Below are 27,168 nucleotides of genomic sequence, written 5' to 3'. Positions count from 1 at the left end.
GACGCGGATGTATGCAAATGGAAATGGATGGGTGGATACAAAAATGGAAATGTCATTAGCAATATGGGTAACATAGTTATAGTGGCCGAAGAGTTCTAGACAAATCTATACAGTCGCCAAAATAATCCCAAAGTTTATGACAAAGGCAGTAGAGCACAGCAGTGAGACATCTCGACAAAAAGGAAAGAGGAAGCAGGAAAAGCCTTAGCAGAAATGAAAAGGCGGAAAGCAGCAAATGAGGATCAGGTAACAGCAGATCTCTTGAAGGAAGGAGGGGAGACGGTGCTCGAAAAACTAGCCACTGTGTATACGCAATACCTTATGACCTCGAGCGCACGAGAAGCTTGGAAGAACGCTAACATTATCTTCATTCCTAAGAAAGAAGTCAAGGACTTGAAAAATTGCATAACGATCACCTTACTGTCCATTGCCTACAAGGTATTTCCCAAGGTAATCGCAATTAGAATCAAGAATACTTCAGACTTCAATCAACCAATTGATCGAGCAGGCTTTCGTAAAGGATACTCGACAATAGACCGTATTCACAATAACAGTCAGGTCATAGAGAAATACGCAGAATATAACCAACCCCTATAACCAACGTTCATTTATTACGAGAAAGCATTCGACTCAGCAGAAACCTCAGCAGTCAGGGAAGCATTTCGGAATCAGGGTGTAGAAGAGTGTTATGTGAAAATATTGGAATATCTTTATAACGATTGCGCAGCTACCGTAGTCCTTTATAAAGTCAGTAATAAAATTCTAATAAGAAAGGGTGTCAGGCAGGGAGACACGATCTCGCCAGGGCTAATCAACGACTCTTTAGCGGAGGTTTTCCGCGGCCTGGGTTGGGAACAGTTATGGATAAGAGTTAATGGCGAATGTATAAGTAATTTGCGATTCGCTGATGACATTGTCTTGCTAAAACAGTCAGGAGATGAGCTGCGAAGCATGATTAAGTTAGGTAGAGCAGAACGGTAGGTCTTATAATTAACATGCAGAAAACCAAAGTACTGTTCAACAGTCTCGCACGGGAACCGCAGTTCACAATTGGTAGCGAGGTGTGGGAATTTTTAAGGGAATACATCGAGAATACGGAATAGTTCGTGACCGTTGATCCGCATCATGAAAGCGAAATAACTAAAAGCATAAGAATGGGGTGGAGCGCATAAGGCAGGTTCTCTAAGATCATCATAGGCAGTTTACCTATATCCCTCAAGGGAAAAGTATACAACAGCAGTATCCTACCGTTGCTCACCTACGGGGAAGAAACATGCACGCTTACAGAAAGGGTTCAGATTAAGCTAAAGACAATACAGCGAGCTATGGAAAGAAAAACGATAGGTGTAACGTTAAGAGACAAGAAGCGGGCAGTGTGTGTAAGGGAACAAATTCGTGTTAATGACATCCTAATCGAAATCAAGCGGAAGAAATGAGGTTGAACCGGGCATATATTGCGGAGGCAAGATAAACGCTGGTCGTTGAGGGCAACGGAGTGGATTAAACGAGAAGGGTAGCGTAGCAAGGGGCGGCAGAAAGTGAGGAGGGTGGATGCGATAAAGAAGTTTGTGGGGATACGGCGGCCGCAGGTGGCAAAGGACAAGGTTAATTGGAGGGACATGGGAGAAGTCTTTGCACTGAAGTGAGCGTAGTCAGGGTGATGATGATGATGATGAGTTGGTCTAAATTATTCCGGAGCTCTCCAGTACGACTCCTCTTCCTTTCTTTCTTCTTTCACGCCCTCCTCATTACTCCCTTACGGCGCGGTTCGCGTGTCCAGCGAAATGTGAGAACATTACTGCACCACTTGCTTCCCTCAAAACCGATTTTCAATTTTCAACTTGCTATACTCTCCAGGCACTCTGCACCAAATTCCCCACATTTTTTGTGCGCTAGCGCTTATGTGACCATTCCCTGCATTTGGGCGTTGTCTGTCTGTCTGTCTGCTCACCAGCCCCTTGTTAGAAAACCTGCCCCCCCCCCCCCCACCCCATCGTGTTCGACGCGGCCGACCATCATCACTGTGTGTAACAACTGCACCGTCTGCGCGAGGAGGAAACCTCCCTCGTGGGGGAAGCGGAAGCAGCGACGGGCGCGCCCCCTCGAAGGTTACGCGGAGCCCCGCTGAACGGGTAAGAGCCTCTTCGGCACCCGGCCAGCATCACGAGTGGTTGCAGCCGCACGCTCTCATCTTCCACAGCAGGCACACAGAGATCTGTAGTGCCTTGCCGCTGAACATCTGGTTCCATGCAGCGAAAGTACCGCAGCAAACGCGCGCTCTCGTCACCTCTCCGAGCAAGTGCTCGGGAATGGATTTGCCCCAAGTATGCGGCGCGCACGTGAAAACCCGGCGGCTATTGTCGGCACGTACAAACGTTCACCGCCGATACCCCCGAAGTCACGCACCTGCCACAGCCTGTAAGCCGAGCCCTTCTTACGTCGCTTTTTATTTCCGAAGAATGCCTCTTGGATATTTTGTAGCTAGCCGGCCGAGTGTGTGTGTTATTTGCAAATGTAATAAATAGCATATGAGTGTTCATGCTTTGCTTTGTCATACCTCCCTTTGCTCCCTCGAGCTCGAATCCCTCCGCAGTCAATGAACGGGAACGCTGCTTTTGTGGATTGGAAGTGCCGGACCGAAGACTAGACCATCCATATTTCCACACCCTTTTTGTAAAGAGTCCGAAGACGCACAAAAATGGGGCCAACGCCCAGGAGAACGTTTAAGAAAAACCAATTAGAAAAAGAGGCACAAATGGTGGTCGAGCAAAGGTTATTTTAGGGCAGAGAGGGCCCAAAGGATTAAGAACTAAGAAGGAGAAAAACATACATGATTGGGTCTAGGGCGCCCAAGAGCTCAGATATGGTCGCATCGTGACAGGCCTGAAGCAATACCTAATCCTTCGTCAACCAGATTCTGCAATGGTAACAGGCAAATGCCGAAACTCGGTGCGGTAGACGGGGCGCATCGACGGGTGCGAGCAACGCCCCTATAGTCACTCCTGTTGTGGCGCGTATCACCAACGGTGAATTCGACCCTTCTGCCCAAAATTGTAGCAATGAAACTCACGAAACACAGGCTGACATCTTATGGAGCGGGCGAAACAGCAGCCCCCCCCCCCCCCTACCGCCTTACTGCCAGCTCTCACGAAAGAGGGATGGAATGGACTTTTGACAACCATAGAAAAATTGGAATAAGTTGCTCTCACGTCTTGGACACAAGCATTCGCTCCTACCTAGGCGCGATGCCGCCTTAATATGCCTCATTAATTACAGTTAATGCAATAGCGTTTATTCACCAACTCCAAGCCGTGAATGACGGCAAAGTCGTCCAGAAAGAGCAACGGAAAACTCGCGGGTGTTCAATGTCCGCATTACTCCTAATGTGTAATTGAATCCCTTTTTGTTGCGAAAGCAACACTACGCGAGTCGCCGAGCCACTTCGCGGAGCTGACGAAAGGCCATACTGCGCATGCGCGAGGAATAGCGACGTCACACTGCGCATAGCTGATGCGCCGCGCCGCGCTCGCCAGTTGCGCATGCGCACTAGTGGCGCAGAGCTAGCGTGGCGGGGCCGCTGCCGCTGCTGCGCTCTCTCCATCGCCTGGCTGTCTCTCTCCTGGTTCCTTTCGCAATCATCCAGGTTTAACCACAGCTCAACCAATGCCATTTTTTTAAAAGTGACTCGAATGAAGGTAATTGGGGATCATAATCCAAGCGGCGTGACTGCGGATAGCTCCAAGTGAAAGAAGGAGATCATTGAGATCAGGGACCCACATGGCACAAGGGACTTCTAATTTTCCAATTTAGTCAAATAAATGCTGAATGATAGCTACACATTAAATAACGTAACGTTCCGCCAGTATTGTTATATTCCACATAAGTGTTCCTAGAAAAGTTATTAATGTGAACCCGAAGATAGTCCTAGGAGCTCTGAGCTAACAGGCGCCTGGACGTAATAGAACTCTGCCGCTTGCCATATATAGATGTGTTACCAGTTTTTAGCGCTTTCAGAGCGCAAATATGCTCTTTTTACCCAAGTTCGCGCACATTAGCGTGCGTTCCCAGGCACTCTTACAGCGTGTGAGGGTGAGGGTAGTGATCTCGGACCCGAAGGAGATGCCCTCGATTCAGCGTGGTAAGCTCAGCCAGAAAGCAGCTACCAAGTGAAGAGGGGCAGGTCATTTGGTGCCGAGCTCTCGCCGGTCGCAAGCCAGAGAATGGGTCGGAACTAAAGGTTCACAAACAAAACAAACTCTATACAGCAATGATGTGTGTTTGTTTGTTTGTTGAGGTTTAATGTGCCAGAGCAACTCAGGCTATAACGGACGCTGTAGTGAAGGGCTCCGGAAATTTCGACCACCTGGGGTCCTTTAACGTGCACTGAAGTCACACAGCAAACGGTCCTCTAGAGTTTCGCCTCCATCGAAATTCCGCCGCCGCGGCCAGGATCGAACCGGCGTCTTTAGAGTCAGCAGCCGAGGGCCGTAACCACTGAGCCACCTCGGCGGGTTTATATAGCAATGAGATGATACAGAGGATTTCACAATCACTAGTACAAACTCATTCAAAGAGACTAACAAAACAACGTAACTCTTCCAAAGTTAAACTTGTGAGAGTACAATACACAATAATGATTACACTCAAAGCGCACTAACATAAGAAGAGGTAAACAAGCAAAACACAATTTGTTCACCGGGCACTGCGACAGTCCGACGACCAGAGGTCCACGACCGTGCCGTCCCGCAGAATGGCGCGCGCTGCCTCGTTGGACCGCGGCTGGGCGAGGGGTGTGGTCCCGGGAGTCGAGCGGGCGCGCTTCACTGAAGCTTAAATGGCGGCTCGGACTAACCGACAGCGGTCAACGCCCTTCTGTATAGGCTTGGTCCCCGTCTGTTTGTTCTACGAGCCAAGGTAGGCGTTCAAATACACACAGTATCGGCCGTGCAGTCGCCTTCTCGCGCCGGGCGAGCGTTCCCATTGGTCAAAACGCCGGCAGTGGCTTCGAGGAGCATCGAGAATTTTCCAGTGCGGCGCCGCTGCTGGCGCCTCATTGAAGAGAGGGAGCGCCTCTCTTTGCACATGCAAGGCGAAACATACGTTTCGAGTAGAAACGTCTGTGACATTCCAGAACAATCGACGTCATGGATGACGCAATCCCTCGGTGCGTTGCGTCGGCGAGCGGTGGTGGAGGGGGTAACCACATACAAAAAGCTAGTCGCTTTCCGGGGTTTCCTTCTCCCCGGTTTTACGACCCGCGCTGGCGAGATTCGTCCGCGTGGCGGTGTTTTTGTTTCTTTGCTTCAAAAATGCGCCGAATTTCGCGCCAGCTCTCCACTGTGGAAAAATGATTACTGGGATTGCCGGGACCTCTTTACAAACCTCGTCGCTGTGGAGCGCACAAACAAGTGCCCGCCTGGTGGCGCACATGTCATATTTAAGAAGAAGTAATTTAAGAAGAAGTAATCGCGAAACGCCCCATGGAAAAGTGGGATTATTATCAATTAGAACTGCTCATCGCTGCAAAAATGAAACAAGTGAAAGGAGTAAACCGCTGGAGAGGAAAGAGGAAGCCACGAAGCTGGTGGAATATGGAAATTAAGGAGGCCATGGAACAACGACGGGTGGCTTCAAGGGAACACAGAGAAACAAAGAGGGCGCAGTTATCTGAAGAGGAAATAGGCAAAAAATGGGAATCTTATCGACAAAAGAAACAGCAAGTTCAGGTCCTAGTCCAGGCTAAAATAAAGCAGTCCGCTGATAAATGGCTGGCTGAAGTTCGCGAGGCAAATAAAGGGGGGCCTAGAAAATTCTGGAACCATATAAGCTGGTTGGGAAAAACAAATAAAAGAACGCAGGAACAGATTATAGATGCTGAGGGAAAATGTTTAGAGGGAGACGATGCTGTGAACTACATTACATCATTTATAGCGGCGTCTTTTAGTAACGACGATGGGGTAATCTCCCCAAGTGAGGCGGCAACACAGGACAGCACAATAGAGAACAGCTTGGAACTGACTAGTCTTAACTGGGAAAAGGCGGAAGCGATTATTCCTAAAACCACATCCGCAGGGATAGACGAAATTCTAATTAAGCTGATTAATGAACTTGGCCCAAGAAGCAAGGAAGCGCTGATAAAAGCATTGGAGACAGCCATAACAAATCAGCAAATCCCGCACAGCTGGAGACAGAGTAAAATGATTTTGATTTATAAAGGGAAAGGAGATAAGATGAACATCAAATCCTGCCGTCCGATTACGATAACGTCTGTTATGTACAGGCTGGCAATGCAGGCGGTGAAATTAAAAATGCAGGCATGGGCAGAAGGTAATCGGATACTCGGAGAACTCCAGAATGGGCTCAGAAGGGGTAGGCGTTTAGATGATAGCCTGTTGGTGCTTACCCAATGCATAGAAATAGCTAAGGCGGAAAACAGACCTTTGTTTTTAGCCTTTCTGGACATAAGCGGTGCATACGATAACGTGAACAGGGAACTCCTGTGGAGCATATTGAAAGATTTAGGTATCGGTCATGAGGTAATTGATTTTCTACAGGAAATCTACCGAGATAATGAAGTTGAAATTACATGGGAACGGAAAAAAAGTACCACAACCGTGGGGGTGCACAAAGGATTAAGGCAAGATTGTCCTCTATCAGCGCTGCTGTTCATCCTTTACGTGATAAATATGGAAAGAAGGCTAGAAGAAAGTAATCTAGGTTATAATCTGTCGTACAGATTAGGCGGAAATGTAGTTGAGCAGCGACTCCCGGGTTTAATGTACGCGGACGATATTGTACTGTTAGCGGATAGCCATGAAGATTTACAAACTTTGGTTAATTGCTGTGGAGACGACGGAGACGCTCTAGGATTCAGTTTTAGCGCAACTAAATCAGGTGTGATGATTTTTAACGATACAACTGACCAGGTGCTTACAATACAAGGCCACGAAATACCCAAAGTGGCCAAATACATATACCTCGGGATATGGCTAAACGAAGGGCAGATATACACGGAAAAGCACCAACAGGCTCTTAGGTTAAAAGGACGAAGAGACGCCGGGATAATGAAGCATAGGGCATTATTGGGGTACAACAAATATAAAGTACTAAGAGGGATTTGGAAAGGAATAATGGTGCCGGGACTTACTTTCGGCAATGCGGTTCTGTGCTTAAGGGCAGAAGTTCAGTCGAGATTAGACGTAAATCAGAGAGCTGTTGGAAGATTAGCACTAAGTGCCCACGGCAAAACCACAAACAAGGCAGTACAAGGGGATATGGGCTGGGCATCGTTCGAAGCACGGGAAGCTAAGAATAAAATACTATATGAAGAATGCCTCAGGAAATTGGACGATAACAGGTGGGCAGCTAAGGTATTTAAATATTTATACAGAAACAGCGTTGACTCACAGTGGCGGATAAGAACTAGAAAACTAACCAGTAAGTATGCCGGTCATGAGGAGGGAGAAAGAAAGAGCATTTAACGACAGGTTAAAAACACGGAAGTTAAAAATTGGATGAATACAATGGAAAAGAAACATAGTGTGGAACTATATCGATACTGGAAAATGCAGACCAGGAAAGAATTTTTCTATGATAACTCAAGAGGAAGTGCCCTACTTTTTGAAGCTAAGTCAGGGTGCCTTAGAACGCGCAGCTACAAAAAGAAATTTAACGAAGAAGATGACACATGTGCAGTGTGTGGTAGATCTGTGGAAACAATTGAACACCTCATAATCAAATGTGAGGTATCCATCCGGATGTCGATCGATGCAGGCGCAGTCACTATTCCTGAGGCCCTAGGGTTTAAAGGTGACAATGGTCATGTAAATAAATCTGCAGTAGAAGTTAGCAAAAAGCGATTGGAGGATTGGTGGCTGAAAAGCAGAGATGTGGCATAAGGTTAGAATTGTACGAAACCGTAGGTAAAGATGATGGCGATTCTTAATGAAAATTGCCAACACAATAAACAAAAAATAAAAAAAGAAAAGCTGAGCATGGTGGCAATTGCCACCACCCCGTTTCAAAGGGGGCGCTCCTATCCATCCATCCATCCATCCATCCATCCATCCATCCATCCATCCATCCATCCATCCATCCATCCATCCATCCATCCATCCATCCATCCATCCATCCATCCATCCATCCATCCATCCATCCATCCATCCATCCATCCATCCATCCATCCGTCCATCCGTCCATCCGTCCATCCGTCCATCCGTCCGTCCGTCCGTCCGTCCGTCCGTCCGTCCGTCCGTCCGTCCGTCCGTCCGTCCGTCCGTCCGTCCATCCATCCATCCATCCATCCATCCATCCATCCATCCATCCATCCATCCATCCATCCATCCATCCACGAAAGCATAACAGCTATTGAACTTTGTGCTCCTCGCCACTTTTGTCCTTACCGTCAACTTGTGAAAACATTAAGAGGAGTGGTAAAATCGCTAATGAAAATAAACGAAACTTGCCAATATTGTGCCGAAATGGAACTCAGCGCATAATGATCCGTTGCAGAAGATATGTGGTCATAACAGCTTTTCTCAACACGAAATTTTGCTATGACTATAATTCTGGAATTAAATGTCAATCTGCAACCAGGCCTATTATAGAATACTTTAAAAACTAACTGTAGAAGTCAGTTAACCAGCCTACCAGCTATGGTTCACCTGTTATAATTTCCTCGATGATTGTAGTTATTGTTCAGCAAAAACTATATTTATAGCTCAAAGAGTCTATATTACAACTGGCCTTGACTGAAGCATCCTTTATACACAGTCATACGCTAAATATGCTAATTCTAAACTGCACTAACAAATATTAAGCAATGCACCCAGGGTAAAAGTAAACAGAATGTTTTGCCCGAGTCGCGTTCCTAATACCAGTAAGGGCAAGTGCACAGCTTAACTCACCTTGTCTATAGCTTCCTGCTGAAAGTAGCGCTGAAGGTACAGGTGCGAGATTCCCTTTTCCATAACGGGTTCATACCCAATAAGCTTTTCAATGCAACTGTCTTCGTTCAGGTGCTTTGCAACACCTGGTTTTGATATTGCTTTCAGAAACAGGTCAAGCCTCTCTCTGATAAACAGGGGGAGGACATCCGCAATTTCACGAATGAAATACCAGCCTAAGTAATTTGTCAGCTTCTTCCTGAAAAACAAATAATTTGGTTGTTGTTGGGTAAACTTTAAGAGAACAAAATGCAGTCCTGCTAGAGTACGTCTTTGCGTGAAAAAAAAGACTAGGATAAGCCAGACACACGAAATGTAACTACATCAGCTTAAGCAAGTTCCGAAATTCCCATACGTATGTTTCCCGTTTCAGCTCACGTTTTCTGCGCACAAAAATTTAAAGGGCGCTTAACCCTCCTTACGTGGGGAAATGCGAAAGGATTTTGAGTTCCGTTTCCTCCTTTGTTACTTAGTAATGTAAATAATAATTGATACCAACTAATATTTTAAGTAAATTTTTGATAAATAATGTCAATGGTTATTAAATTATTTGTTGTATTTATTATTTGCACAATTCTAGAGAAATTACTAGTAATTCACCAATTTTTCGAATTACTAGGAGTAATAGCGAAATTATTTGCCTTAATGTTTAACTAAATATTTTAATTAGCCATTTGGTCATTCAAACATTTCATTCAATCATTCCTTATAAATCGCACTCTCACTCTTACTGGATGACCGACACTTCATGAAGACACCCTATGTTCGCACTTCCTGTCCACAGCCCGTGGTGGCGCTACTCCACACAAGAGGCGAGAAATGTTTTCGGATTATAAATTGGTGATTCATATGCCTAGCTCTTAACAGTAGAACGCGGTAGTGTTAACGGGTCTCATTGGTATCACCTGCTGAACGCTCATACAGTGACCTAATTCGTAATTAGCGTACACATATACAGTCACGTACGCATAGTACTTGTCTCTCAGACAGTTCAGTAAGTCAAAGACCAGGACCTATTCACTAGGTCCACCTTTATTCAGTTTTAACCAGCGAGCCTCCACCGCCTGAAAAACGAAGACGGCGTACCCAATGGCTGCGTTTTTGATGTTCCCCCCTAAGATGGACCAATCGACCCTAGGCCGACGTACTGTTGCGGCGTCTGCTACCAGTAATAGCATGCTTTTGTGCCCCTTTTGCCTTCTGGTAAGCTGCCTTTCAAGACAATTTTTCTGCAAGCGGGTTTTGCTGGCCATCCCTATTGTGCCTAACGGTTCAGAGGTGACGTGGTCTCATCGACCTAAATGAAATCAATTCAGTGGCAGTGTTCCAGATACCTCACATGTGATTTGCAACATGCAAGGGAGCGTTCGCGAAAGCTAAGCTCCGGAGAGTTACAGGTAAAAAACCGTCGTTGACTGGTCATTGACCCAGAAACGAAGACTGTCAAGCTCAGTTGCTTTCAAGAGCAGCTACAATTTCACATTTCTGAGCCTTTCGAGCTTGCGGATAGATGTCTTCCATCACAGTGGAGCACTGGCGAGTTCGCAAATGGAGGGGTTGGCGAGCACTTTGAACAGAGACATTGCTGATGGCGTCACTGTCGACGACATGCGTCAGCCTTTGACAGTTCCTGGTCTACAGTGCTTGGTTTTAGTTACAGAAAGGCCGCCCTTGTGTCTTCGTTGCCGCACGGTTTGGCATATAAGCCGTCAGTGCAGTGCTGCCAGGAGTGACGAATGTCGACGTATCGGCCTTACTGCAAAGGAACGCGTGGAGTCGGACAATACTAAGCTCCGCAGACGTACCCATGCCGTGGACGACACTTTGCGGGAGTACTCCGTTTGCGGGAGGGCTACGGAAATTTCGACCACCTGGGGTTCTTTTACGTGCACTGACATCGCACAGCACACCGGTCTCTAGAATTTTGCCTCCACCGAAATTCAGCCGCTGTAACCATCGAAATTCAGCCATAACCACTGCCGCCGAGATAAAATTTCTATTGGATAGAAAGGTAGGCCTGCTACCCTTCTTAATAGATTACAATGTTTCCGTGTCGCACTGGGTGGGCCTTTAAGAAGGCTGCTTTCTTTTCGTCAATAAGACTTCTTCACAATCAATAAGAGTTTTTGACTTTGTGGACGAGGTTCACATAGAATGGCGCCATGTATGTTGGGACTTTCGGCTGCATGTCGAATCTGGCCGGTTCTTTAATGTGTATTATTCCAATAGTCGGGTGCAATAACCAGTCGTTTAGGATATTGCAAGCCTTCTATACTGTGATCTGAATGCGCTATTCAAGAGCGACTTTAACTGCGTGTGGGACCCATGCGGCCGTGCAGAGCCTAGCAGACACAGCGATAATAGCCGTGATATTTTATGTGCTATGATCGGAAACGCAGGCTTGATAGATGACGGACTGTCACTCATCTTCACAAATATAGAATTTCCGCTTTCGTAGACATTCGTAAGAGGTGCGTTTCTTGTGGCGCCATAGCTGTTTATATCTCTGATCATGCCATGGTCATTGCATGGATTAGAGAACGTACCCATTCGTACTTTTAGCCATAATAGGCATATTGAAAACGTAATTCTTCGTAGCTAACGAGAAGGATTTTCATCGGAGTGTGACGACCGCTTTGGAATCTTGCTTGGCCACGAAAGTCGCATTATGTGCAGCTTGGGAGATGTTTATGCAAGACAGTGAGAAAAGTTTAATGATAGGAAGAGCACAGATGTCAGTCAGAAAATTTGATATCTGGCCAGCTACTCTGCAATGCGGAAGGGGAAGACGAGAAGAAAGAGGGTCGTGAATGGTGACGATGTGGTGAGAAGACAGACGACAATATGTGCACGTACATTTGATGGCATCACAGGCGCGAGTCGACGCCCGTGTCGCTCAACAAACGTGCAACTCCCGAAATGCCTGGACTACTTTCCAACTCTGCGGCCAAGCGGCTAAAAGTAAGTCTTGAAAGAGTGGCTTCCTGTCTAAACTCATCAAGGAAGCAGCCAACTTTAGTCTTTCGCGCGTCACACCACTGCTATATGCTCACAGTCTCATTTATCCGACAAGTGGTACAGTTCGGGGCGTCTGCCAGTCCAATTACATGCAAGTACTTCCGCGTGAAACCGACGTCTAAACGCAGTCTATGCATCAAGCATGCGTCAGAGCGTGGAATTCTTCACGGGACCAAAAATGTCATTTGGGGATCTGGTCTTTTCAGGCGTGTTTTCCGGGCGTATGGACAGGCCCTGTACCTCCCCGTCGCACTCTTCATCAAATCCGAAAGAAGACAAGTGGTGCCCGTGCATAAGAAAGGCAGAACTGTAAGGAGTCCATTCCTGTGTAAGCTCTTTGCTCCTGCATCGGCCCTCACATTTCGATGGAGCGCACAGTGTCGTGGAACTCATTGAAATGCTATTCGGTGACCTTTTTCTTGAGCAGATGAAAGCAGTTCAATAATCTCTAGTGCAAGTGGTTGGTCGGCGGTGTGGCATAGTATAGGTCCTAAAATTGGTCGCGCATGTTTTGAGTCCGTGACTATGCACCACTATTGCAGTGATTCCCCACAGATGAACCAGATCGCTTCCCGAAGGGCTACAAGCTCAGCTGCGGTTGATGTTGAAATATATCCTGGAACGAATTTGTGGGTGATCTTCCCAGCGGGTATTACCACAGCTGCTGTCGAGACCATTGGACCCCGTAAGTGTATTCGGGAACGTAGTTCGGGTATTCTGACCAGATCTACGCGAGAGAAAGTTGCTTCAGTGCGCTGATAGGTGCATGCATTTCTTTACAATTCCGAGAACATGCAGGCCTACTTGAGGCTGAGCCATCACTCACGGAGGCATGACGGGATGATATGTAAAGGCATAGCCTGATGATATTTGAGATTGATGTCAGCGCAGTGCACTTGAAAAACTGTTGTCCGGCCGCTCAGTCAGTACCGTCGTAAGTGTGTGACAACGGTATCGGGCGAGTAAGCGTACATGCACACAAAGTGGTTCGTGTGACAAGTATACCAATGTTGGGAAGACACGTGCTTCCTCAATCGTGCCTTTGTTAGAGGTGCACTTTGGCAATCCAAAGCGTACCTTGAGCGCCTCCTTTTGAATACCCTCTAATGACCGCAAGCTCATATGAGGTAGCACCAAAGTGCTCATATTTAATAGTATTTGGAGGCTGTACTGAAATATCCTACGAATAGAGCCTGGTAAAGTCGTATTAAGAAGCGCTCCGTTGGACCCCATTTCGTGCTTACTACAAAGCGGAGGACATGGCAAAAATTAGTGCCTTTTATTTAGCATAATTATGTACTTCGGCCATGACAGACCGCAGTCAGTGATAATGCCTGAGAATCGGTTGTGGGAGACATAAGGTATCTCCGCTCCGTCTAGCGTTATCGTATAGTGTAAAACAGATTTGCGCATGAATCTACTACAGCACACTTTTTCGCCGCTAAGAGCCAACCTTGACACCGTAGTTATATCGATATAGTGTTATAAACAGCAGAGCTGTCAGTGGTTTTCCAATTATGGGTTATGAACAGAAGCCAATAGGTTATATAAGCCAAACATCAATGAGGTTATTCATTTAACGGATGACCTTCGTTCAGTGTCAGGAGCTAAGAGTTGCGGTCCCTCGTTTTGTATGTGGGGATCGACATCTGCCGAATTCGGTAGTATGCAATCAACACGTAGGCCACCGAAATACGTTCAAATCCCTTTGAGGGCCTATAATCATAGTGACATCTTCTCCACCTACGCTGCCATCGAGCGCTAACAGCGATGGCATAGGGATAGAGCAGCCGCCTCGCGTCCAAGGGGACCCTGGTTCGAATAGCGGTCCCGCGCGATTCTTCACCGAATATTTAAAACAATCCGTGTGTCGATAGGATTGCATAGCCACGCCGGGAGTGTGGCTTATGTAATATATTTGGCCACAATTGCTACACTAAGCTACACTAAGTAAGCGTTGGTCCTCAGTCCTCAGCGGCTGCGTGCGGAGCAATCAGGGGGTGGTCAGACCTGTCACCCAACGGAGAGTGCTAATAATCTCTGGCTCCGGACAGGCCGCGATTGGAAACGAACCTGGCTACGTACTACGCTAGAACCTTATCCTCTATGTGCTGTTAGAGAAACTAGCGGCTGTGAAATCAGATGTCATAGTGCTTAGTGAGGTTACGAGGGCAGATGAGGCGTATACAGTACTAAAGGGCAGGCACGTACTGTGCTACCGTGGATTGGCGGATAGACGAGAACTGGGTGTCAGATCCCACATAAGCAAGGATATAGCTGCAAACATAGAAGAATTCTATACAGTTAACACAGGGCAGCAGCTATCGTAGCAAAGCTTAATAAGATGTACAAATTGAATGTGGTGAGCTCCTACGCGCCTACATCTAGTCATGATGACCGGATCATTGAAAGCATCTATTAAGAAGCAGATTCGGCAATGAACGAAGTAAAATTACAGTACATTGTACTCATGGGCGACTTCGGAGCAAAGTTAGGCAAGCAGCAGGATGGAGACCAGGCGGTGAGCGAATTTGACGTTCCCTCTAGGATAAGCCCCAATGCTGAGAGTAAAATCGAGAGTATAACATGTGTGCCGGATGTGGAGGTCGTTAAAAAGGTGCGCTCTAGTGACCACAGGATGCTATGAGCTAGAATTAGCATAGACTTGGAAATTGATTAAAAGAAACTAGTGAAGTGAAGTAGCCAATGTAATCAGAACGATAATGAGAGAGGCAGTAGAGCAAAACAAAAGGACATCCCGCCAGGAAAAAAAGAGGAACTAAAGATTAAAGGTTTATGAGCGATGCAAAGAGGGAAAGCAGCTGGCATGGATCAAGTAACAGCAGATCTGCTGAAGGACGGAGGGGATTGGGCTAGAAAAGCTAGCCGCCCTTACGCGCAATATTTTGTGACTTAGTGCGTACCAGAGGCTGATTAAATTACCTTAGTTCATTAGTAAACAACCCGGCAAGGACTTGAAAAATTACAGACAAATCAGCTTACTCTGCGTTGCCTACAAGATGTTTGCTAAGGAAATCGTTAATAGAGTCAGGACAACCTTAGACTTCAATCTACCAAATGATCAGCCGGGCTTTCCCAAAGGCTACTCGATAATAGCCATATTCACACTATCAATCAGGTGATGGAGAAATACGCAGAGCATAGCTAACTCCTAGATACAGCCTTCATTGATTAATAGAAAGTGTTTGACTTAGTAGAAATCTCAGCAGGCATGCCGGCATTACTAAATAATGGTACAGAACAGTATTATATGAAAATACTGCAAGATATTTATAATGACTGCACAGCTACCATAGTCCTGCATAAGGTAAGGAACAAAGTTCCACTAAGGAAAGGTGTCAGGCAAGGAGACATGATCTCGTCTATACTATTGGCCATCTATTTACAGGAGATATCCCGAGCGCTGGATTGGGAGCAGTTGGGGATAAGATTTAATGAAGATAGACTAAGTAATCCGCGACTCGCTGGTGACATTGCCTTGCTAAGTCATTCTGGAGATGAACTGCAAAGCATGATCAGTGAGTTACAAAGCTATAGCGTAACAGTGGGCATAAAAATTACCATGGAGAAAACCTAACTAATGTTGAAATCTCACAAAGGAACAGTTCACAATTGGTTGCGAGGTGCTGAAAGTGGTAAGGGAATAGTCTACTTAGGGCAGGTAGTGACCGTTGACCTGGATCGTGAGACAAGAAATAACATGAAGAATAAGAATGGGATGGAGTATATATGGCAGGTTCTCGTAGATGATGAATGGCAGTTTACTAATGCCCCTCAACAGAAGAGCATACAACAGCTGTATCATACCGGTACTCACCTATTCCGCTAAGACGAAGAGGCCAGCGACAACGGTTCAGGTAAATTATGGACAAACTAATGATAGCCTAACTAATGTTGAAGTCTCACAAGGCAACAGTTCACAATTGATAGTGAGGAGCTGGAAGTGGCGAGACAATACGGCTACTTATGGGAGGTAATGATTGCTGATCCGCATTTTGGGAAGGAAATTACTAGAAGAATAGGAATGGAGTAAAGCGCAAATGGCAGGTTCCATCAAACCGTGAATGGCTGGTTGGTTGGTTGGATGGTTTATGGTGTTTAACGTCCCAAAGCGACTGAGGCTATGAGAGACGCCGTAGTGAAGGGCTCCGGAAGTTTCGACCACCTGGGGTTCTCTAACGTGCTCTGACATCGCACAGCACACGGGCCTCTAGAATATCGCCTTCAACGAAATTCGAGCGCCGCAGCCGGGATCGAACCCGCGTCTTTCGGGTCAGCAGCCGAGCACCATAACCACTGAGCCACCGCGGCGGCAAAAAACAAACCGGGAATGTCAGATTACCAACATCCCTCAAGAGAAAAGCATATAACAGCTGTATCTTACCGGTACACACCTATCGGGCAAGCTAAAGAAAAGATTTCAGCTTAAGTTAATGGCAACGCAGCGAGCTAGGGAAAGAATAATGATGGGCGTAACGTTGAGAGACCGAAAGCGGGCAGAGTGGGTGGGAAACAAACGCGGGTTAATAACAACCTTGTCGAAATCAAGAGGAATAATTTTGCTTCGGCAGGGTTTAGGGGGGTTTAACGTACCAAAGTGACTCAGACTATGAGTGACTGCGTAGTGGAGGGCTCCAGAAGTTTGGATTGCCTGGGGTTCTTTGACATGCACTGACGTCGCGCAATACACGGGCCTCTGGAATTTCGTCTCCATCGAAATTCGACCGCCGCGCCCGGGATGCAACCCGCGTCTTTCGGGTCAGCAGCCGAGCGCCATAAGCACTGAGCCATCGACTTACATGTAAAATTGCATGCAAAAGATGATGAAGGTGCAAGAGAGAAAGGATAAGTAATAAAGCTAGAGAGGCAGAAAGCCACCGCTATATATGACATGCACGTAAAATTACAGCAGCCATTATATTGCACAGATCTCTGATGGAACAGTGCCGGTAGGAGAAGGTGGTGATACACGCTGTTGTACACGGTTCCAGAATAGTAGCGAGTGGTTTGCCCTAATTCGGGTGATTACCGTCGACAACTTCGCATATACGAGGAGAAAATTGAATCGCTCCCGTCGAATCTCGGGCTGTGCTGTGCGCGGCAAAAAACTAATACTGACTGCCTCGTTTCTTCAAATTTGAGACGGCCAGTGGTGCGCCACTCTCGCGCCCTTGGACAGTAATATTCCCGATCTGAATTGTCTGTATTTTCGCACAGTATCGGCAATATTAAGTAGCCCATTTCGGATCTTTAGGCTCAATAATACATGAGCTTGCTCGAGAGGTTATGTTTCTCACTCTATCCCCCTTTGAATGTACAGAGTATAGACAGGGCATTTCCTGGCGAACCTAGCTCCCTGCTTTTTATTTCTTCTCACTCTGTATGTTGGATTCAGCAGAGAAAAAAATGCAAGGGGGCCCTTTGTTGAATTAAAGTGCGGTAAGGCGAAACCCTTAGCCGCGGTGTTGCCGCTTGTGTCACTGAAGTGTGATTAAGATGTAAAGCTTCGATTGGAACGCTGCAGCATCTTGCAACGCTGACAGGGAGTCCACAGAACGCCATCGCCCGTTCAACTCTACGCCTTGCTCGTCGGTAATTTTGTTTGTTTAGGAAAGGAAATGTATGTGTCTCGCATACCTCGGTGGGCACCTGAACCTCGCCGTAACGGGAAGGGAGGAAGATGGGAGTGAAGGAAGACACCGTATTCACTAGACGCGCCTTTGTTCATTCCAAACCAGTGAGCTCGCATTGCGAAGTCGTTAGCGTGCTCGTCTCGCACTCCGGAGACCCTGTTTCGATCCCCCAACTCGACCAATTTTATACTTGGATTTATTTATTTATCTGGTCTCACTAGAAATGTTAACTGTGGCTAATTTGTTAAGTAAACAATTAACTAAACTCATTCGCACTTACTTGGAGCATCACTATACCATCTCTTTAATTGGTTGCATGGTTACTAGCCAAAGTACAATTAGCCCCGTTTGAAATTCGCACACTGTGACGTCACGACCATTTATAACAATTGAAAAGCGTGACATTTCTGTCGACAACTCCTGCTTACAACGATGAGGCATTAAAGGCTTCCGCCTTAATATGTTGGATTCAGCAGAGAAAAAAGCAAGTTCTTTTCTGAAAGAGCAGGCAAAGAGCTGAGAGCGACGAACATTAGTGAAGGCGACATATGGCTAAGAATGAACTAGGCTCTTTAAGATTTTCGCCTTGTGTCACACGGGAACCTATAACAACTGCCTTCCTACCCACTGTATGACTTCTAGGCTACAGGTACATGTCCGGAAAGTTTTGCAGCTTCCTATACCTGCACCATCAATTCAACAGGCCTCATCTCAAGAAACTTCTAGTCATGCTCTTTCACTCTAAGACATTGATCAAGTACAGAACTAAATCACTAATGACATTTCGAATGTTTTGGAGCATGCAGTATTCGTTCCCACTCATCCGTGAGCGCCATTACTTAAAGCGGTTTCCTTGATACCTGCAGTACCACACTCTGGTGGTCGGAAGTTGCACTACACTCTAAGTTTTCTCACACAGCTTTCTCGTACACTTTTCTCACAGCTTTCGCATCTGGCTTTTTTATTCCCTAGTTTTTTATTTTTTTTTTAAGGCATGGGTCGGTAAGCAGTTGGCCAAAGTGGCCAAGTTTCCACAGATCAGTTACCCGCCACGGTGGCTCAGTGCCTTCTACGGGCGGCTATTAATATTTCGGTCGTACAGCCTGTATTTTGATTCCGGCAAAATGCAAAAAACTTCGTTTGTGTACTACGGGGCCAGTGCAGGCTAAAATACACCAGGCGTTCGAAATCAGTCTGGAGCCTTAAACCAAGCAACCTTGAAGCCCATGTACAGCTTCGGTACGCTAAATTCCTCATTACCGCACTGCAATTACGAGTGTGAGGGGGAGTACAGAGCATTCTGCTCGCCTCCATGTGTTTGTTTTTGGCTTGTGTTTTGAGTCGATAAAACAGTTTTGCCTAGGTTCACACGCTTTTCTTGAGCTAATACGCATAACTCTGGCACAATACCGCAGCCGCTGTTGCTGTTCACAAAGACAAAGCAATGATGCGGGTGCACATTGCCTTTGCGACAAACTGAAGACCTAAATTATCATACAAATTAAAAGCTAATGACATGAGAGAAAACAAGCTAAAAAATTAACTTGTAACCTTGTAAGACGAGTTAAGTCTATATTAAGGTAAGCACACGAAGATAAGCACTCGCCACATATTTTTATGTCCATAAGGGTGCTTCGCACAATTTCCGGTAGTTCGGAGAGTGCCGCGGGCTCCCCATACGTTGATGTGGCGAGGCACAGCAAGTCAGGTGATTCGATAGTTGCGAGGCGAGCAAGCAACGTCGGCTAAACGCGCGGAGCCCTGGCGAGGCATGGCGAGTCGCGTGGCATTACGTCAGAGCCAAGTCCCGCTCCTCCTGGTTTCAAGATCAAATTTCGTAGCCACATTACTTCCAGCTTTTTACTGGAGGACTAGAGCTCTCGCTCTAAAACAGATTTTCTATTAATATTCTATCTTCAGTGCTTCGGGGCGCACTGTTTATAGTTTGGGATGCAGAGTACCCGAATTTCTCAACTGTGTTCCTCATATAAACAGCCAATGGTTAAAAAATCAAACTGTTAAATGCAGTGTCTTCAAAATAAATCCGCATTACACTTGCGACAATTAAGGCAAGACATTCAGAGTAGCGCTGCGTAATCTAATGCATTTATTAAAACGAATATACTGAGCGTTTTCTCGCGGAAATGCAAAGTGCAAGTTTTCAAAACGGTAATCGGAAGAAGTTCCCACCACTGTAGTAGTTCTTTACAGCACGTTCGTTGTGAAAGCGGTCTCTACTTCAAATTAAAGCATACAAAATGCAAAACGTGCGCGACATGACAGCACGCTTAGATATACCACCTTCAATGCCACGCTTTCACAACACGTCGGTCAGTGCCTACTGAAAGTCTTCTTTTTGATTCGATTTCAATGGGCACAAAAATTTAAAACTTTATCAGCTTTGTCAAATGTGTCCGTTAGGTTCAAAAGTTTTTACATGAAAAAAACAAAGTTTTTGATGAAATAAAAAAAAAAACGAACTTCGACATGACAAGCGCAGCAGCGAAACACGACTGGCAGCATAATATTTGATAACGCTCGAGATTCGCACCGGGAGCACGTGCGAATGAGAGAAATTCTTCGTGGAGCGATTTTATTTCGCTCTTACAAAGTATATTCGCCAAGCCTTCATAGGTGCATACCTTGTGTTAATTTAACACCCTGCCCTTTCCATACCCATATATAATTTACCTCATTTTTTTTCCAGTTTGCATCTTTTACCGGGGGCAGCAGGCAAGGGTAAATGTTGAAAAGAAGAAATTCTTTCAAACACATTATTTTATCAAGCAGACATATGCTTGCTTCCAAAGTATATATTGTGGTACTTGCATGGACAGTGACTGCAGGAAGCGAGGTAATTTGTAGAAATAATCTTTGAGGTGAATGCCGATATAATAGTTGTCTGCGAGAGTCCTGTTTGCTTTCGTGAAATCCGTCCATAGACCATTCCGAAACGGGAACTGCGATCAGCGAAAGTAAAGTGATACTATTAAAACTTCCAAAACAACTCCTTCGATAAATGCTGATGTATATGAAACATATTGGCTCATGTTAGACGAGGAAAATATTATCTACAATAAATCTCGGTCGCTGCAACAGCATTTCTTTCATTATTTATTTCAAATACCTCAGACCATGTATAGACCTAGCAGGAGGGGTATATTTAATCATTTAACAAAAATTTACAAACATATAGTGATACAATAATAATAAAGAAAAAGAGATAAAATAAAAAAGCAAAAACAAACCTAGGCAGATTCATACGAATTAGAAGCCCATGAAAAAGTATGTGACGTCCCAGTCCTGTTGTATTTTTGAAAAATTTCAATAGACTGAAAAATTTGAGAAGGTATGGCATTTCGTTCGGGTGCAGTTCAGGCGAAGAAGCTATTTTTAAATGTGTTTGTGTGGGCAAAAATTGGTGCCAGTGAGCGTAACGCGTGTGTCTGCTCTTCCTCGTAGAGTGAGCATTGAGGCATTTAGGCAACTTCATTTTTATTTTTTCTTGTAGAGATTAATTAAGCAAGGTGCGCTGACTAACTATCCATCGGATTTCTAATGTATGTATGGTAGCTTGTTCATTAGCATATAATCATTACGTTGCAGCATTCAAATATGTCCCACTCACCCCATCGGCGGAATCACTAATTGAGATAAAATTTTTCTAGATTTTTAAACTGCCTTCTAAGTGTCTAATACAACATTTAAACTAACAGTTTTATGTGACTAGTAATTTGTATGAACGCACAAACGTTGTTCAATACGCGCGCCGATATATTGATCTGCCAGTCGAAAATGCGACAGAGCAGGTCCAAAAATACGTCAGAAAGAAAACTGGCTTTATCATTAATGACAGGGGTCTGCACAATTCTAAGCAAAATCCTTTTTTTACGAAACAACTTTTATTTGTCAGGTCCCAAAATACTTCAGAAAAACCAATTCTGTGTTTTGTTTTGATACGGTAGGACCGCATTTGGAGATTTTGGGCGGCTTTACCATGTCCCCCCAAAAGAGTCTCAAAAAACAGGCGATCGCCGAGAAGACAAGATTAGTTTTCTTGCTCATCTAATGTAACTCCAGAGGTGAACTTCAATACTTTCAAAAGAAAGCTCTTATAAGCAGCGGTGCCGCCATGTCAATCATAACCGGACAACTCTTGGAACACACACAAGACATAAGAAACCGATATGCGTTCACTAGAAGGTAAACTATTTCAGTTTCTCACAGAATTTAAAAATAAAGAACTGGTTGTTGCGCGTGCGCCTCAACCGACAGTCTAAACAAAACAGCAAAGCTAAAAAAATATCTCGTATATTATACTTCTTTATCATCTTCGGAGGCAACAAGATGCTTTCAAATGAATATATTTTTTTTCTTCTTGCAGCACGTAAGGTCTCCATAATCTAACGACAGGCCAAACAGGATCTTAGCGCCGGAGAGAAACAGTTGACCTTTGAGCTTGCATCTGTTTTGTTTGAATAAAGGTATACAGCTGGCGCGAAGTATCCCCAGCCAGGTGATGGAGCGACACCAGCGACACAATCGTAAATTGAGACTCCGCATAGCCGCTTTCACTCGCGAGGCAGAAGAACACGCGAACACGCTAGCCCGCGCAAACTGGGCAACCTTTTGTAACGACCTCAAGGGTACATTAAGCACTAAACGCACGTGGTCCATGCTACGCGCTCTCTTAGATCCAACAACCACTAAATCTGAGGCACAAGTAAACAGACAGAGTCTAATACAACTAGAGCTCCAAAAGGTCACCGACATAATTTTCCGAGTCGTTTTCAAAAATACACGGCCCACGGCTTCAGTGCGCCGAGCGGCCGCGGATCCGCACCGTGGCGCTGCTGTCTCCGACTGGCGCTTGCTGCGAGAGTGCCCCGCGTGGCGACAGGCTTCGCCCTCACTCTCGAGCTGTTACGTAACATGCCTGATAAAGTCTATGTGCGGCGTTCGCCTGTGTCGCCGCTGGGGCTCGCTTCGAAAGAGGGCGTCTGGATATTCGCGCGTGTCTGCGCGCGCCGTGAGGGCGCGAAAATCGAGTGTCATGGCAAGATGTTCCCGCTCTGCCGCGCTCACTTGCCGCTGCTTTTCAACAAATATAGGCTCGCGCAGCGCTGAGATAGGGCGGTTTGCAGTGCCGAGGCTTTGCTTCTCTGCTCTAATAGCGCTTCGCATGTATAGTTGTGCCAAAAGCGCGGTTGAATTTTTTTCATTTCGTTTTAAGGCGAAAGCTTTAATGACCCATTGCGAGAAAAGCCGGCTGCGTCTGTGTAGGGAGATGGTAAAAAACGGAGGGTGCCCTCATCGGCAATGCCTACATCATCAGGAAAGTAAAGCTGCATTGGGGTGGGTTACAGCGTATTGCTCTGGAACAGGGGTGGATTCTACTGGATTGCAGTGAATTACGTAGGATTTAGTTGTGTTACGGGCGTACTGCGGTTAATTTTGGCAGATCGCGATGGATTAAGACTGGATTATATGAGATTAGGTTGGATTACATTGAATTGGGTAGATTAGGAGTGGGTCATGTGAGATTAGGTTGGATTATGGTATATTAAAAAGTGTTATGTAATGTTAAATTTTAAACCGCGCTTTTGGCACAACTATGCATGCGAAGTGCAATTAGAACATATAAGAAAAGCCTCGCCAGTGCAAATCGCCGTATCTCAGCGCTGCGAGAGCCTATACTTGTTGAAAAGCAGCGGCAAGTGAGTGCAGCAAAGCGGGAGCATCTTGCCATGACACTCGATTTTCGCGCCCACTCGGCGCGCGCAGACCCCCGCTAATATCAAGGCGGCCTCTTTCGAAGCGAGTCCCAGTGGCGAAACAGGCGAACGCCGCACATAGACTTTATCAGGCATGTTACGTAACAGCTCGAGAGTGACGATGAAGGCTGTCGTCACGCGGGGCACTCTCGCAGCAAGCGCCGGTCGGAGACAGCAGCGCCCCGGTGCTGCCCCGCGGCCGCTCGGCGCACTGAAGCCGTGGGCCGCGTATTTTTGAAAACGACTGTACAAGGCACTACCCAATCTGGACTAAGTCTCCCTCCAGGAACTCACGCAGCTCTTTAATAACGACTGTCAAGCTGGGACGCTCCCATCAGCCTGGACCCATGTCAGCATGCGAATTATACCCAAACCAGGCAAACCCCTCACCCATCAAGACTGGCGCCCCATCTCCTTAATGAGCTGTGTCGGCAAGCTCTTCGAGTATGTCATTCCCAATTGCCTGCAAATGTTCCTAGAAACAACAGGCTTTTTCTCCAACGTTCAAATCGGCTTCCACCAAAACATCTCGGCGCAAGACGCACTTCTCGCCCTTAAAGAGTCCCTCTTTTACACTAAGTGCCATACAGCCTATACGCGAGCCATACTGGCCCTGGATATTCATAAGGCTTTCGACACAATAAGCCATGACCATGTCCTCACGACATTAGCCACCACTGGCTGCGGCACCCGCATGTGTCAATATATTCGGGCCTTCCTTCAGGGACACACGGCAGAACTCCACATTGGGGATATCGCCTCCCAGCCTTTCCCCTTGCCTAATCGTGATACCCCACAAAGGGCGGTTCTATTACCGTTACTTTTTAACACTGCCCTAGCGCCACTGGCAAAGGCCCTTGCTGCTATCTCAGCGCTCCACACAGTCATATACAGATTTTATAACCCTCTGGACAACAGAATGATTCCTTGGAACAGCCCAGGATATCCTGCAATCAGCCATAGACAGCACCACCACCGATTTAGCAACCACAGTCCTCTGTTGCCCTCCAAATAAATCGGAACTCCTGCAGCTGAAACCCCTCCCCAGTGATCCCCTGATTCAACAGCACAAGTACGAGAATTCAGCGTCCATTGTGCCTCAGGTGAATATTCTTGGCCTTCTCATTAACAACACACTCGATGTAACCGCCACCCTTCAGCTCTTGCAAAGAAAGACCAAACAGGTCCCTGCACTAATCAGGCGGATGGCAGCACGCAATCATGGGCTGTCTGAACTCGACACCCTCAATATGACAAATGCAGTAATCATTAGCCGCATTACATACCACCTCCCATACCCCATACTCACTCAGCGCCACACACAACAGGCAGACACCTTAATACTCATAGCTGTCACCTCCGCCCTGCGTCTTCCACGGACGGTTAGAACGAAACGTCTCCTGGCCACTGGTACCCACAATATAGTGATGGAATTAATAGAGGCTCAACGCACCAACCATTTAGTCTGCCTGAGTCGCACGGAGACAGGAAAACGACTACTGCGATAGCTACGTCTCAATCCACCCATTCCTACCCCAACAAGTCCTACACCTTACATGATTTCTCTGCGACGCAGGATCACATATATCAGAAGCCCCTACCGCGCAATATGAGCGCTAGCCTCCATCCAGGTAGGCGGCAGGCAGGAGCGAGCTATTACATCAAAACCTACACTAATCGCTGCGATATCCTTTACGTCGATGCGGCAGGAATACTAAAGCAGGATATTTCACGGAAGTCGCAGCCTATGAAGTTGGCAAAGTGGGGGCCGCCGCCACTATCCGAAGTAATTCGCCTGCAGAGGCGGAAGGAGCCGCCACCGCACTTTCGCTGGCCCACTCCACCATTGAAAAAAACATGACAAAAATTTGCACAGATTCCCAGGCCCCATACCGCCACTACTTAAAGGGCGTTGCGACGCCGGCAACACACCGTATTCTTGCCACGGGCACCTCTTTCGACCGAACGGTTGCTCTGTCGTTGATCCCTGGGCTTGCCTCGATCAACATAGCATAGTGGGCGAGTTGGTATTGCATCTTTAAGGAACGAAACAGCGCAACTAAAACGAAGGACCAAGAAAAAGAGAGACACGAACACGCGCTGACTTACAACTGACTGTTTTAATTGGAAAACCACATATAAATATAAACCACATATCTCTAACCGCTGCGTCACAGGCTCACTTCGTCATCGCAAACCACTAACATAAAAAGAAAGGAAAAAACCATTGGCGAAAGGTAAGCACCTACAGGCTCCCACGCTTTTCCAACAGATATATCTCGCGCTTAGACAAGGCTATCGAAGTGCTGCTCACAACATGAGTCACCTTCTGTGCAGATATGATACGCCTCTACTACTTCCCGTACCAGTTGTTCTTTATGGCGATACAGCACAACAGTGTTGTCAAAGTACGGAGTGCATAGGCAGGATTTGCAATGTGCAGCCAGTTTTGACGAACCGGAGCCACGCAAAGAATTAGCGTGTTCCAAAAGGCGTTCGTTGAGGCACCTGCCTGTTTGACCCACGTAGAAATGGCCGCACGAGAACGGAATCCTGTAAATCCTGTAAACGGAATCCTGTAAATGGAATCCTTTTTCTTGGTCCTTCGTTTTAGTTGCGCTGTTTCGTTCCTTAAAGTTGCCTCGATCCCCGGTAATGAGCGCGTTCATACGCTGGCCCGAGAACCCTCCTCCTGCACCCCGGACGATCAGGCACCCAACCCTGCGCAAGATGCCCCAACGGTCCTCTCTATTTATCATCAAATCGCCACATCTTACAAACCCAGCCGCATGACACTCCCACCACCAAACAATATCTTGGACGGGTGGACGGACGGACGGGTGGACGGACGGATGGGTGGACGGACGGATGGGTGGACGGACGGATGGGTGGACGGACGGATGGGTGGACGGACGGATGGGTGGACGGACGGATGGGTGGACGGACGGATGGGTGGACGGACGGATGGGTGGACGGACGGATGGGTGGACGGACGGATGGGTGGACGGACGGATGGGTGGACGGACGGATGGGTGGACGGACGGATGGGTGGACGGACGGATGGGTGGACGGACGGATGGGTGGACGGACGGATGGGTGGACGGACGGATGGGTGGACGGACGGATGGGTGGACGGACGGATGGGTGGACGGACGGATGGGTGGACGGACGGATGGGTGGACGGACGGATGGGTGGACGGACGGATGGGTGGACGGACGGATGGGTGGACGGACGGATGGGTGGACGGACGGATGGGTGGACGGACGGATGGGTGGACGGACGGATGGGTGGACGGACGGATGGGTGGACGGACGGATGGGTGGACGGACGGATGGGTGGACGGACGGATGGGTGGACGGACGGATGGGTGGACGGACGGATGGGTGGACGGACGGACGGATGGGTGGACGGACGGATGGGTGGACGGACGGATGGGTGGACGGACGGATGGGTGGACGGACGGATGGGTGGACGGACGGATGGGTGGCCGGACGGATGGGTGGCCGGACGGATGGGTGGACGGACGGGTGGGTGGACGGACGGACGGACGGACGGACGGACGGACGGACGGACGGACGGGTGGGTGGGTGGATGGATGGATGGATGGATGGATGGATGGATGGATGGATGGATGGATGGATGGATGGATGGATGGATGGATGGATGGATGGATGGGTGGGTGGATGGGTGGCTGGATCGATGGATGGATGGATGGATGGGAGCGCCCCCTTTGAAACGGAGTGGTGGCAATTGCCACCATTCTCAGCTTTTCTTTA

At 47.1% G+C, this 27,168-nt stretch overlaps 1 protein-coding gene across 1 annotated transcript in view; it reads right to left on the bottom strand.

Annotated features, from left to right (window-relative positions):
• Positions 1-27,168, bottom strand: part of LOC149328367 (uncharacterized) — a 110,348-nt gene that overhangs the window by 21,944 nt on the left and 61,236 nt on the right. Inside the window, exons 8-9 of the mRNA XM_089558974.1 lie at positions 20,443-20,577; positions 8,907-9,140 (exon numbers count right to left, since the gene is read on the bottom strand). Coding sequence (XP_089415100.1) covers positions 8,907-9,140; positions 20,443-20,577 — 369 coding nt within the window. The remainder of the gene's footprint in view (positions 1-8,906; positions 9,141-20,442; positions 20,578-27,168) is intronic.

Source organism: Amblyomma mixtum, chromosome 9 (genome assembly GCF_055824585.1).
Source record: "Amblyomma mixtum isolate Tamu chromosome 9, ASM5582458v1, whole genome shotgun sequence".
Lineage (NCBI taxonomy): Eukaryota > Metazoa > Arthropoda > Arachnida > Ixodida > Ixodidae > Amblyomma > Amblyomma mixtum.
The sequence above is the reverse complement of the archived record's forward strand: the minus strand, read 5'-3'. Positions and strand labels throughout refer to the sequence as shown.